This window comes from Micromesistius poutassou (assembly GCF_964030765.1).
Source record: "Micromesistius poutassou genome assembly, chromosome: 11".
NCBI lineage: Eukaryota > Metazoa > Chordata > Actinopteri > Gadiformes > Gadidae > Micromesistius > Micromesistius poutassou.
In genome coordinates, this window is record NC_140281.1 from 16810267 (window position 1) to 16824824 (window position 14558).

Genomic DNA, 14558 nt, shown 5'->3' on the forward strand with positions numbered 1-14558 from the left:
TTGCTCAAACTTGTGTTAGTTTAGCGTGTCTACCTAACATCATATCTAACATTTGCGGACATTTTGTGTTATTTTAATAGTTATTTGACAGATATTTTTGCGCATCTTGTCATCTTCAACGAGAGACAGCGAGAGGCTTCAGAAGGGGTGTGCGCAGCTCTAGTTATGCATCGTGCTCATGCTCGTGCACGATTGTCTGACTTATTTTGTGCTACACAGAACCAAATACAAACCAAATCATTTCAATTGGGAGACTTTCTTTGACTTCATAATGGAAGTGCGCGGATAATAGGCTACAGTACACCCTTATGTGTCAAAACCAGAAATGCAATAGGGGGTTAAATGCTTTATATTATGGATACTCTGATTTTTGCAGCAGACAGTAGTTATGTATCGTGCTCATAATAAATAATAATAATAAATAAATGTAATGAAACTTGCATGCCGTTTAAATCATGGCTATAAAACAATTGTCTTTGCTTGTTATGTTATTTTATGTAACCGTGTAGGCCTAATGATGTTCTCTTATTTAACAACTTAAAAAAAATGTTAATACGTTTTTCGAGCAGCTATGGCGTCTTCTTTCTTGGGATTTAATAGAGCGTGTTAATATACAATTTTCGGTAAACCAAGAATAATTATGGGTTTTGAGTTTATAATACCACAGGAAAATATATTATTAACCACCCTGCCAAATTTGAAGGACTAAAAAAATCGCGAAGTATATAAAATTATGCTTCAAAGTTGATGAAAAATGAGCAGTAACCCCAGGCTCAGGACGGTGGGGGCGTGTGCGCTGCAGGCCAGGAAACCACGCCCATCACCGGAGAGGTCCAGCCCCTCCCAATCTCAAAGCTGAAAATGGACAGCAGGGGGCGGGTTTATGTGAGTATGACCGCTTTACGTAACGCGGTCTTCGATGTAGACCCGCCCATTTTAAACCTGCACACAGAACATTCTCTGAGGCCTAGCTCCTCAAGGAAATGATGAATGGGAAAAATATTTTTTACATGTTTTGAGGGACACATTTAAGGCCTAATTAATATGATAAGAAGAAAAATACTGAATTTGGTTTACCCGGTCTTTAAGTCACGTTAATGGACCGCAACTCTAGCTGAAAGAAGCCAGGCTAAGAGAAATTAGCCTGGCTTTGTGCTTAGCTTGGTTGATGGAATACCCCTGATTCCCCGTTTCAGATCTTCTCGTTCGTTCTCCGAGACTCGACTCCCAGACCCACCAACTAGTCGCTGAGTCGCTGACGTGCTGACTTGCAAGTCGCTGTTCGTTCGCTGAATGTGTTAGTAGTGAAAGGCGCTTAGTTAATGTTGTATTGTTGTGTTGATTGATGATCGTTTGCACCATTGTACGAGATTCGTTTGAGAATGAGAACGAGGGAGGAGCTGAGTCTGACCGACTCAGCTGAGAACGTGCATTTGTGATTCGTTTGAACGAGAACAAGGGAGGAGCTGAGTCTGAACGAATTGGGCCCAGATATGTTTGAGATGATGACCGTTCCTGCTTCTTGTGTAATTTGATTGGTTGATTCCTATTGTAACTTCCTGTGAAGGGGCAGAACGGAAGTGTCAGCGTGTGGTGTCTGTGGCTGTTGTGATTCTATGTTGGGAGAGCTGAGATAAAGTCGATGGTTCCGTTCCGTGAATGGAGTTTTATGATTCTTTCTTTGTATGATACCGTCAGTTAGAAAGCCAATCTTTCAAACCTAGTCCTCCTCGACCTCGTATTTTGAGTATTCAATTGTGGGTTTCTATCCACAACAGAGTAAATTATGTTAATAAACATGTCAACGTGCGGCTCCACTTTGGAAGAACAGCTTTCGTCCATAATGGACGTACTGACGAAAGCTGCCGTATCTGAAATTAGCCAACTGTTCTCGGCTACCTTTCGCTTACAATTAACTCGGAGCCTGAAAGAAAACGAAGCGCTGAGGATGAAGGTGATGAGGAGTGAGCTGTTTGCTTTGCGGGTTCAAACGAGATCAAAAGCATCGCGTGCGGCAAGTCGTTTTGCCCTGGCTCGAGCCAACATCTCCAAACCACGGACTACTAAACCACTGGGGAATGGTGAGTTGAGTCCCGACTGTGATAAGTTCAAAACAGGACGGTTCAGGGGGCACTATTAGTTGTTAGGGTTGTAGTGATTGGAAAAAGTCATAATAATCATGATTCAAAATTAACAATGAATAATGGTTTATATCGGAGAAGCAGGCTACCTTACAACACATGCCTAATATCATTTGACGATATGCCCATTTCCTCTATTTTGAATTGTCTTGGATGTAATATATTCTTCATCATCTTGGCCCAAAGCCCCCGATGTACACAAGGCGGTGGGAAAATAGAATAATTGCGCTTGTCTCGCATTTCATGTGCTCAGATCATTTTGCACTGATGTTCGTTCAGTGTCCTCAACCTGGTCGCTTGAGCTTTGAGCCTAGGGAGGAGGGTGCTGGAGGAGACATCCCGCTCCAGAACTCTGAATCTGTGTCTGCAGTACACGTTATCCTCTGTGTCAATGTTACATACACATACATTTAAATAGTTTCTTTCACGTGTACAAATGCACACTCTCCTTTTGTGCAAATAATGTATTGCTGCAATTACTTGCTGCAATGTCTTTTCTTTCCATCTCTGCAGAAGACTGCGATGACTTTGGAGAACATAGCACACAGTCTGCATGTGGACGCCCCTGGCTCCTCCCACATGTCCAGTCACAGCGACGAGCTGAGGATCCTGAGCGTCTACGGAAAAGGGGAGGGCCCACTGGCGGTGGACGGCCATGACACCCCCTTCACCGCGTCCGAAGTGGAGGCCCTGAGCTCTGCGGACCACAGTGTGGCCAAGAGCCTGGAGCACAGCGAGTGGCTGGTCTGCCGCAAGGAGCTGACTGTGCAGGTTCGAAATCATTTTCTCATTCACCATCCAAAAGAGAGGCTTGCTCTGTTACAACTCCAGCACACACCCATAGAAAGCACACACCTTGATTCAATGTGACGTTAGTGGGGATTGACAACTTTTCTGTGCAAATGAAAGAATGTCTTGTGTGTGTTTCCTTCTTTATGTGGACAGCAGCAGACCCCAGACACCATTTTAATCAAGGTTGAAGAGGATATTGGTGAAGGCATGCCTGCTGTAGGTTAGTAATACACATTGCAACTATGCAAGCAAACGACTTGGATCAACTGAGAATGTACTCGGTCCTACCTGCGCCAAAAAGCCTTGTCCTCTTTTGAAAGCGCATCATGACCAGAGCCCTGCTAAAACACGACTACTTGTACAGTTTATAGTAAAATGATTTACATCTCCTTCTCCTTCATGGAAGACAGGTGTCAGGAATGCTGAGACATCCCCACATCCTTAAAAGGGGGAGACGTAGCGGTGCCTTCTCAGCTGAAGCCTCTGTCCCTTGTCTACCCCAAGGGGGACAAGGAAAAGGCATAATCAACAAATAGAAGTTAGAAAGAAAGTCAAAATATAATTCTTCCAATACACAAGTGTGTACAAAGTACATACTGTATCCCTTTGTGTAAATAATGAATTAATACAAATACTTTTTCTGTCTTTGTTTTCCTCTCTGCAGAAGACTGCGATGACTTTAGAGACCGCAGCACACAGTGCAGCGCCACCTCAGAGAGTCTGCATGTGGACAACCCTGGCTCCTCCCACATGTCCAGTCACAGTGAGGAGCTGCAGATCCTGAGTGTCTATGGAAAAGGGGAGGGACCGCTGGCGATGGACGGCCATGACACCCTCCTCACCGCGTCCGACGAGGAGGCCTTGAGCTCGCTGTCCGTGGACCACAGTGTGGCCAAGTGCCTGGAGTGCGGTGAGCAGCTCGTCCACAGTGAGGAGCTGACTGGGCATTGGGGCGGCCGCAAGGGACGGCCTTGTGTGTCGTCTGGTGAGGGTTTTCTCAACAATACCAAGATGACCATCCACATGCGTACCCACACCAGCGAGAAGCCATACGGGTGCGACCAATGCATGGAGCGCTTCAGTCAGAGCTCCTACCTGAAGAACCACATGAGGACTCACTCGGGGGAGAAGCTCTACAGCTGTGACCAATGCATGAAGAGCTTCAGTAAAAGCTACAACCTGAAGATCCACATGAACACTCACTCCGCGGAGAAGCCCTACAGGTGTGACCAATGCGTGAAGCGCTTCAGCACAAGCTGTGACCTTAAGATCTGAATGACATGGCTTATTTTTAGGCTGTAGCCTCAATTAAAACAATGAATTGGTCTTTGAAAAAAAACGTTTTAAATTATAAGGTTTGTCGCCAGATCAATCATCAGTGTTTGTTTTTTTTGTAATCAATTTATCAGTATCTTGAACACAGCAAAAATTGGAGGGTTGAAATTTCAGGGTTAGACATTTCTGACTTGTTTTTCACTCCCAGAGTGTAATTTTAACACATTCTGATTTAAATGGTGTTCAGTGTTGGGAGTTGTGACAGGTTCCGCCCATGCATTTCACTTCTGTGATTGGCGAATGTGTTTTTCGTAGGCGCCTTCATTCTTATCTTGTCTACAGTCGCTCTGCCGCTTCGCGTTTACTTTGACGAAAATGTATGTCAACTTCGCCTTCACATTATAATTCTTGCCACGCAATCCTGAACAAATTTCTCAAAGGGAGACAAATTATAGCAAATTCACCAAACAGCTGTAATGTTAGAGATCGTGAGATCCCCAAAATTTACGTTAGGCGAAATTTTCCTTTGCTATCTTGGATATTTCTATAAAAGAGAAATGTTGATTCATTTGTTTGCTCTTTTGTTTGATCAATTATGCAATCAGGCCTACTATAATTCCATTATGTATAAATTATTTATATAGGCCTATTGAATCATTATTCTAATGATTGGCTTAGACCTATAGGCTATTTGAATTGTGGTAATAGAAATGCGTTTGACTTACATTAGTTTAATATACATTACAATTTAAGTTACAAGTTACAAATGTTGGCCTTTTTGGATTGGATCAGGGACTTAACCAACGTGATTGGATAATCTCCGGCTATCCCCTCGTTAATATTCAGGATTTTCCCGGAGTCCGTCTACGAAAAGCACATTCGCCTATACGGTTGGAGACAGAGAATTTTGATGACAATCATCACGCATTCAACATTTTACGAACTGTGGAAAGATTTCTATTAAAGTCTGAGCTTAGATTTGATAAACCTTTTGATATTCAAAGCTCATACAATGTTTCAGATGAAAGTTATACCTTTGTTCACAATGTTTTAATTCAACTGACTGCAAGGAAGAAAAAGCACAAATAAATTATTTGAAAATGGTATTGTTGATTGTAATTAATTATTAACATAAGTATATATTACATTTAATAAATAAATGTATTTTATATTTTTTCAGTGTAGATAATTTACACTACCCAAATAGTTGGGTAGGCCTACATAAAAATATAGGCCTTCTTGGAGCAGTGTTCGTTGTCTAATCCCTTCGTGTTGTTTTGTGAGTGTTAAATGTTTAACTACTTTGAAAGTGTTAATTTAACTCTCGAGAGTGTGGAGCTATATAAACCCTTTTTAACCCCCCCAACTCTGGGAGTTAATTCAAAACCAGACTTTTTGCTGTGTAGGCCTGTGCCTGACTAGTATAGACCACCCAATAATCTAAATGTTTCATGTTTCATTACTTGGAAAATAGTCTAATAGAAAAAAAAACAAGATTCCACATCATCTCATTCAACATTCAGCATTGTAGATTCTGTACTTGTCACAATACCAAAATTAATGGTAAGATAGGACCCAGTCTATAGGCCCAAAGTAAGCTAGTGACTCTGATCCTTTCCCTTATTTAAAAAAAAAACATATGGCTCCTATGGATATGAATATGAATACATTTCTTCTGTTAGACTATTTTCAAGGTAAGAAAACAGCTGACAAAGTTGAACTTTTGGGTGGTCTATGCCTTTAAGTATACCTAAACATTGTTCATTGAGACATTAAAAAAAATCACCCTTATTAAACTCAAAACCGTAGCTAATATTACCTATATTTCACGATTTCATGAAATATAATATAACGTTAGCCAAACAAATATCCACTTACGAACAACTCTGGATGAACTTGTTCGGAATCCACCCCAAACAGCTTCCAGCGCGCCGCGCAGTACGGTTCAACCTGGGTTCAACTAACGCAGAGGTAAATTTATTATCTTTATTGACAGACTCGAGGTCCAAATATGGTATAGAAATGGTAGGTCCACTTTAGGGCTTTTGGGAATATAATAACAAGACTGTGCAAGTGCAAAGTAATATTGTAATATTGTGTAATATTTAGGATTATACTTAAGGATATACAAATGTTTCGACCCCCCCTTTCACTTATTTTGGGGTCAAATCCCCCAACCCCTCCTTAATTCGAACCATGTTTACAACAAGAAAATGTAGAATTTGAACAGCGCAGTTCTTTGTGTTGTGTTTGAGTCTTTTTTTTGCGGCGCTTAAGCTCTCCCGGAAAAAGGCTGAGCCCCCCTTCCAAAAAAACCTACATTTATGGGGAAAATATGTTTTTAATATTGATGTGTAGAGCACCACGGGAATGACCAGGCGGGAACCCAAGTTATAGGAGTCTGCAACTCTCGTGCCCCATACTCCGCACGACCTTGGACCTATAAAGAAAGATAGGCGCACGTCCCTGCGAGTTAACTTTATTAAAACACACACACACACACACACACACACACACACACACACACACACACACACACACACACACACACACACACACACACACACACACACACACACACACACACACACACACACACACACACACACACACACACACACACACACACACACACACACACACACACACACACACACACACACACACACACACACACACACACACACACACACACACACGAAACATACATCATATCGCCCACAACCACTCCCTCGGTGGTGGTGCCGCCGACCCTCCCACGATCCGTTGCGGGGCGGCACTTGGCGACCACGGCCGTGATCGACACAACAATATAATAAAAAATATATAAGACATCGGATTGACTTATGTTACAAAACTGAACTATGAAATCATATGTTTGTGATAATAACCGTTCCTGCTTGTTGTGTAATTTGATTGGTTGATTCCTATTGTGACCTATTTCCTGTTATGAAGGGTCAGAACGGAAGTCAACACGTAGTGTGTGGATGTTTTGATTCTATGTTGCGAGCGCTGAAATAAAGTGGATGGTTCCGTTCCGTGAATGGAGTTTTCTGATTCTTTCTTTGTATAATACCCAAGTATAGGCGACAGTTAAACCCTCGGTTACAGTAATAAAGTCTTAATCTTTCAAACCTAGTCCTTCTCGACCTCTCGTATTTTGGGTATTCAATGATCCACAACAGGGTAAAATATGTTAAAAGGACCCTATTATGCTTTTCCGTTTTTCCCCATCTCATATTGCTCTTTACGTATGCTTTTGTGTATGTAAACGTGTATGTATTAAATTATAATTTAAATCCACAAACAACATATGTGTAATCAGGGGCATATAAAGATTGGGACAAGAAAATAATTACTTTATTTGCATTGAAAGCCATTCATATTTTACGGTCCAATGGGGGTGTACCGGAAAGGGCGGGATTTCGCCACTCTATTCCATCCGCTGCTTCCTTTTAGTTCCGGTACGAGGTGACGTAAGGTTGTACTTTTGCTGGGAGTCAACGGGAGAGCGTCAAGGCAACAGATGATTCACAATCAGTAAAAAGAACGGTTCGATTTTGCTACTCTCAGCAAGTAACGTTTTGGTTAACAATGGTTAGAAGGTGTTTTCTTCGTTGTGAAAGGACAACTCCCTTGTATGCTTTGCCAAAGGCAGAGCCTTCACGTAGCCAATGGCTAGAGTTCATTTTTAACCCTATTCCCCCGACTTTACCAAGCCTTTTTCTGTGTCGCCGCCACTTCACGGATGGCTGCTTCAGCAACCTGCGTTTGTTCAGCGCTGGATTTGCGAAGCGGCTAACTCTGAGGGAAGATACTGTTCCAACTCTGTGTGGCCCAATGGGTGAAGATGTCTCTCAACATGTAAGTAAAACATATACTGATAATAACAAAAAGTTGTGTGTAAGGTTAATGTTAGTTGGGGTAATTAACCGTACCATTTCGCTAGCAGACATAGCTGACCTAGCCTAGCAGCTAGACTACACTAATTCGTGGTCTGAGTTCCGCACAGGGGTAATTTATCTTTACTAATGAAGCTGCTGAATCTCAAAACCAAGTTCACTGATCAGCCAATATGTAGGTTAGCTCTGGCAGTGAGGCTGTTTAGATGCTACCCTGTTGAAGTAAAATAATTTGTTCTGTAGCTAGCTGCTAGTCTTTTCGCGAGGCTGGTTAATCTTCCACACACTTTTTGCGGGATGTCAAACTAAAATGCTAAACTGTCTCTAAAATGAGAGCTAAGCCTTAGCTATGTGAGGTGTTACTATTAGGTGGGTTAAATGGTCACAGTTCCTGTTTCAGATGTTAATTGTTAGTTAGTTTGTACTGTGTAAAATAATTTTCGTGGTGATTTATGTGTGATAATTTCAGCAGAACTGCAGTGCCCATTGTTATAGCCCCTTCCAACACGTTGGATGCCAGACCGACTCGCTTCAGATTAGGTCGGCGGGAACCCAAACAAACTTGTCAGTGGGAATGCATTCTGTGGGAATACAAAGTGCATGGTTGAAGTCGACATCAGTCGGCACACAGTTGTCTATGGGATCGCTAAAGGCACACGTAAGAAGCAAAGGTATGTAGTCACAGAGTTTTTAGTGTCTTAGTATTTCATACAAAACTTTGTCAGCCTCTTTTTCCTGTGTACTGGGATGTTGTAGTTTACTTTTCTTGGTTTACCTAGAGTCTGCAGTCCATTCATCTATTTGAAGACCCTATCTTGCTGTTTGTTGTATTGCTAGAATATGGGCTATACATCAATTAATTTATCATATCATATCTTTCTTCTAACAATTTGATAAAAGCGTCTGCTAAATAATTTTATAACCATAACCAAGTAGGATATGTTTATATTTGCAAATGGCTTCTTGTATGTGTGATGGGTAACCAAGATTTACTCAACTCCAGTACCAAGGACAAAACATCAGCTAAATTATTATTTCCAGTTTCTTATACGATTTGTTTGTTATTTGTAGCCATGCAGACACAGGTGTCTCCTCTCAGTGTAGACCTTGGAACAACCTCTCATTTGCCAGACTCACCGCTGACGTATACACCAATAAATGGCCCAGGCTGGCGACCTAGCAAGAGACCATGGCTTGAGTTGAAGGAAGAGGAGGAGAGTGACTCCTCAAATGAATCACATAAGGAGCTGCTGGACTCCACATGCAACCCTGGAAACGCTGTTATTACAGCGGAATCTGACGTCTCGTAAGTTCTTAGTATTGGCTGAATCATACTAAAAGTAGTTGGCTAGGGATTGGTAGTATGGCTACCAGTTATATAGTATTTCTCATATTATTCTGCCATCTGTTTTCTGCCTTATGTTAGGTTTGAGACACAGCCCACACAGAATGAGGCTAAGTATATTGTCTTTGACACCTGCCTCAAACAGCTGTTGGAAAACTGTCCCATGTGTAAGGGAGGCAGTGATCTTCAACAGCGAAGGATTGGTACCTATGTGGCTTTCACTCAGCGATGTCTACACTGCAGCTACTTCAGACAGTGGGAGAGTCAGCCCATGGTTGGAAATACCCCCGTCAGCAACCTGCAACTTCCGGCTGCTACCTACTTCACAGGGTCCTCCTTCGTCCAACTACAAAAGGTAAACATTTTACAAATATGTGAAACTCACTAGTGATGGACTTTTCTTAAAAAAAGTACACCCCTTTATGATTCAATGTGTCATTAGTGGGGATTGACAACTATTCTGTGCAAATGTAAGAATATGTCTCGTGTGTGTATCCTTCTTTATGTGAAAAAGCAGCAGACCCCAGACACCATTCTAATCAAGGTTGAAGAGGATATTAGTGGAGGCATGCCTGCTGTAGGTTAGTAATACACATTGCATATATGCAAGCAAACGCCCTGGATCAACTGAGAATGTACCTGCGCTAAAAAGCCTGGTCCTCTTTTGAAAAGCGTCATGACCAGAGCCCTGCTTAAACACAAGGACTACTTGTACAGTTTATAGTAGAATGATTTACATCTTCTTCATGACAGACAAGTGTCAGGAATGCCGAGATCAGCTCTGATTACCAATTTAACTACAGTATATACAGTATCAACAAATAGAAGTTAGAAAGAATGTCAAAATATAATTCTTCCAATACACAAGTGTGTACAATGTACATACTGTCCCTTTGTGCAAATAATGAATTAATACAATTACTTTGTCTTTGTTCTCCTCTCTGCAGAAGACTACGATTACTTTAGAGACCGCAACACACAGTGCGGCGCAGCCTCAGAAAGTCTGCATGTGGACGCCCCTGGCTCCTCCCACATGTCCAGTCACAGTGAGGAGCTGCGGATCCTGAGTGTCTACGGAAAAGGGGAGGGCCCACTGGCGGTGAATGGTCATGACACCCTCTTCACCACATCTGAAGTGGAGGCCCTGAGCTCGCTGTCTGCGGACCACAGCGTGGACAAGAGCCTGGAGTGTGGCAAGCGGCTGGTCCGCCGCGAGGAGTTGACTGTGCAGGTTGGAAATCATCTTCATTCACCATCTAATAGAGAGGCTTCCTCTGTTACAACTCCAGCACACACCCATAGAAAGCACACAGCTTTATGATTCAATGTGTCATTAGTGGGGATTGACAACTATTCTGTGCAAATGTAAGAATATGTCTTGTGTGTGTATCCTTCTTTATTTGAAAAAGCAGCAGACCCCAAACACCATTCTAATCAAGGTTGAAGAGGATATTGGTGGAGGCATGCCCGCTGTAGGTTAGTAATACACATTGCATATATGCAAGCAAACGCCCTGGATCAATTGAGAATGTACCTGAGCTAAAAAGCCTGGTCCTCTTTTGAAAAGCATCATGACCAGAGCCCTGCTTAAACACAAGGACTACTTGTACAGTTTATAGTAGAATGAATTACATCTTCTTCATGGCAGACAGGTGTCAGGAATGCCGAGATCAGCTCTGATTACCAATTTAACTACAGTATATACAGTATCAACAAATAGAAGTTAGAAAGAATGTCAAAATATAATTCTTCCAATACACAAGTGTGTACAATGTACATACTGTCCCTTTGTGCAAATAATGAATTAATACAATTACTTTGTCTTTGTTCTCCTCTCTGCAGGAGACTACGATTACTTTAGAGACTGCAGCACACAGCGCGGCGCAGCCTCAGAAAGTCTGCATGTGGACGCCCCTGGCTCCTCCCACATGTCCAGTCACAGTGAGGAGCTGCGGATCCTGAGTGTCTACGGAAAAGGGGAGGGCCCACTGGCGGTGAATGGCCATGACACCCTCTTCACCATGTCTGAAGTGGAGGCCTTGAGATCGCTGTCTGCGGACCACAGCGTGGACAAGAGCCTGGAGCGTGGCAAGCGGCTGGTCCGCCGCGAGGAGTTGACTGTGCAGGTTGGAAATCATCTTCTCATTCACCATCCAAAAGAGAGGCTTCCTCTGTTACAACTCCAGCACACACCCATAGAAAGCACACAGCTTTATGATTCAATGTGTCGTTAGTGGGGATTGACAACTATTCTGTGCAAATGTAAGAATATGTCTTGTGTGTGTATCCTTCTTTATTTGAAAAAGCAGCAGACCCCAGACACCATTCTAATCAAGGTTGAAGAGGATATTGGTGGAGACATGCCCGCTGTAGGTTAGTAATACACATTGCATATATGCAAGCAAACGCCCTGGATCAATTGAGAATGTACCTGCGCTAAAAAGCCTGGTCCTCTTTTGAAAAGCATCATGACCAGAGCCCTGCTAAAACACAAGGACTACTTATACAGTTTATAGTAGAATGATTTACATCTTCTTCATGGCAGACAGGTGTCATGTATGCAGAGATCAGCTCTGATTACCAATTTAACTACAGTATTGGTAAAACAGGTGATAGGAAACAACAGATGACCTGGGTTGTGTCTTTATGACCTCACCACATCCTTAAAAAAGGGGGACGTAGCGGTGCCTTCTCAGCTGGAGCCTCTGTCCCTTGACCACCTCAAGGGGGACAAGGAAAAGGCATAATCAACAAATAGAAGTTTGAAAGAAAGAATGTCAATATAATTCTTCCAATACGCAAGTGTGTACAATGTACATACTGTCCCTTTGTGCAAATAATGAATTGATACAATTACTTTGTCTTTGTTCTCTCTGCAGAAGACTACGATGACTTTAGAGACTGCAGCACACAGCGCGGCGCCACCACAGTGAGTCTGCATGTGGACGCCCCTGGCTCCTCCCACATGTCCAGTCACAGTGAGGAGTTGAGGATCCTGAGCGTCTACGGAAAAGGGGAGGGCCAACTGGCGGTGAACGGCCATGACACCCTCTTCACCGTGTCTGAAGTGGAGGCCCTGAGCTTGCTGTCTGCGGACCACAGCGTGGCCAAGAGCCTGGAGCGCGGCAAGCGGATTGTCGACAGTGAGGAGCTGACTGGGCATCGGGGCGGCCGCAAGGGCCGGCCTTGTGTGTTGTCTGGCGACAATACCAAGATGACCATCCACATGCGTACCCACACCAGCGAGAAGCCGTACGGGTGCGACCAATGCATGAAGCGCTTCAGTCATAGATCCTACCTGAAGAACCACATGAGGACTCACTCGGGGGAGAAGCCCTACAGCTGTGACCAATGCATGAAGAGCTTCAGTCAGAGCTCCAACCTGAAGATCCACATGAGGACTCACTCCGGGGAGAAGCTCTACAGGTGTGACCAATGCATGAAGAGCTTCAGTACAAGTTACAACCTGAAGATCCACATGAGGACTCACTCCGGGGAGAAACCCTACAGGTGTGACCAATGCATGAAGCGCTTCAGTACAAGCTCCGTCCTGAAGATCCACATGAGGACTCACTCCGAGGAGAAGCCCTATGGGTGTGACCAATGCATGAAGCGCTTCGGACGGAGCTGCCTCCTGAAGGACCACATGAGGACTCACTCTGGGGAGAAGCCCTACAGCTGTGACCAATGCATGAAGAGCTTCAGTACAAGTTACAACCTGAAGATCCACATGAGGACTCACTCCGGGGAGAAACCCTACAGGTGTGACCAATGCATGAAGCACTTCAGTACAAGCTCCGTCCTGAAGATCCACATGAGGACTCACTCTGAGGACAAACCCTACGGGTGTGACCAATGCATCAAGCGCTTCAGACGGAGCTGCCTCCTGAAGATCCACATGAGGACTCACTCCGGGGAGAAGCCCTACGGGTGTGACCAATGCATGAAGCGCTTTGGACAGAGCTCCTACCTGAAGGACCACATGAGGACTCACTCCGGGGAGAAGCCCTACGGGTGTGACCAATGCATGAAGCGCTTCGGATGGAGATCCCATCTGAAGATCCACATGCAGACTCACTCCAAGGAGAAGCCCTACAGGTGTAAACAATGCATGAAGCTCTTCGGACGGACCTCCGACCTGAAGATCCACATGATGACACACTCCGGGGAGAAGCCCTACGGGTGTGACCAATGCATGAAGCGTTTCGGACGGAGCTCCAGTCTGAAGATCCACATGAGGACTCACTCCGGGGAGAAGCCCTGCGTATGTCTCCAGTGCAACGCCAGCTTCAGCAACCCTAGCAATTTGCGTTGCCACATGCTTAGGCACACGGGCAATGGGGTGCTGTTACACAGGGCAACATGACGCTGTGACACCTCTATCCTGTATTCATTGAAGTGAGTGCTGTAGGTTTTTTTTCATCACGATTAAAGATGCTTTCCAACTTTTGATTCGCTTTCTGTTTTTATGTTGCAAATAATTGATGTCTGTGTGATGAATAATAACTTATTTTTTGGACACTTTGGACTCAAAATATTTGATTTAATTCTAGAGCATGATCATGGGAAGATAAAGACAGCAAAGTTACCAAACATACCAGCCTGGATGGTACAGTGTGGTTCTGGAAGTAAAATTCCCATTCATTTTCACCATAGAGGTGTTGATTAAAAGCCATGATGTCGTAACCATCCAAAGTATACGTACCAGGTGCCGTTATATTGTGAAACGATGGTATATGCTCCTCTAGAACTAGAAGCCACAAGTTAAAGACGTAAACTAGGTTTTAGAAAAACATGTCGTCGATGACTGCTGCCACTGAACTCGATTGCTTACCATAGCAACCATGCTTTCCCTTAGATTAATGGAAAGTTGGCTCTACATGGGGAAAATGTTTTTCCTGATACTTAGGCCATGCCAATCGACTGACTTCTTTGTTGTGTAGATTCCTTTCAGTGTGTTGCAGCCTTGCTTGCAGACTTGCAGACATACCCACTTCACCCATAGTGTATTGCAGTTCACCAAACCTAAACTCTCTATGGTGGTCACTCCCACTCACCTTCTTTACCTTTGCATTCACTACCCACAATGCAAACGTTTCTCAA

General features: G+C 43.6%; 2 protein-coding genes across 8 annotated transcripts; both read left to right on the forward strand.

The window, feature by feature from the left end:
• Positions 1-1614: 1614 nt before the first annotated feature.
• On the forward strand, positions 1615-13868 carry LOC311355382 (uncharacterized protein; the record flags this gene model as incomplete). 6 transcript variants are annotated; one of them, XM_084475146.1, is made up of 10 exons in its annotated part: positions 7699-8072; positions 8580-8781; positions 9182-9416; positions 9537-9810; positions 9970-10036; positions 10403-10686; positions 10865-10931; positions 11298-11581; positions 11762-11828; positions 12335-13868. In XM_084475146.1, the coding sequence occupies exons 1-10, from the start codon at positions 7803-7805 to the stop codon at positions 13819-13821; spliced, it is 3237 nt and encodes a 1078-aa protein (XP_084331272.1). In that variant the 5' UTR covers positions 7699-7802. The 6 variants fall into 6 exon arrangements, with proteins under 6 accessions (XP_084331276.1, XP_084331277.1, XP_084331272.1 ...); XM_084475147.1 differs by having other exon boundaries at positions 11765-11828; XM_084475148.1 differs by having other exon boundaries at positions 10868-10931; positions 11765-11828.
• On the forward strand, positions 2663-5312 carry LOC311355384 (uncharacterized protein; the record flags this gene model as incomplete). 2 transcript variants are annotated; one of them, XM_084475153.1, is made up of 3 exons in its annotated part: positions 2663-2912; positions 3087-3153; positions 3598-5312. In XM_084475153.1, the coding sequence occupies 3 exons, from the start codon at positions 2664-2666 to the stop codon at positions 4206-4208; spliced, it is 927 nt and encodes a 308-aa protein (XP_084331279.1). In that variant the 3' UTR covers positions 4209-5312. The 2 variants fall into 2 exon arrangements, with proteins under 2 accessions (XP_084331279.1, XP_084331278.1); XM_084475152.1 differs by having other exon boundaries at positions 2721-2912; positions 3090-3153.
• Positions 13869-14558: the final 690 nt, after the last annotated feature.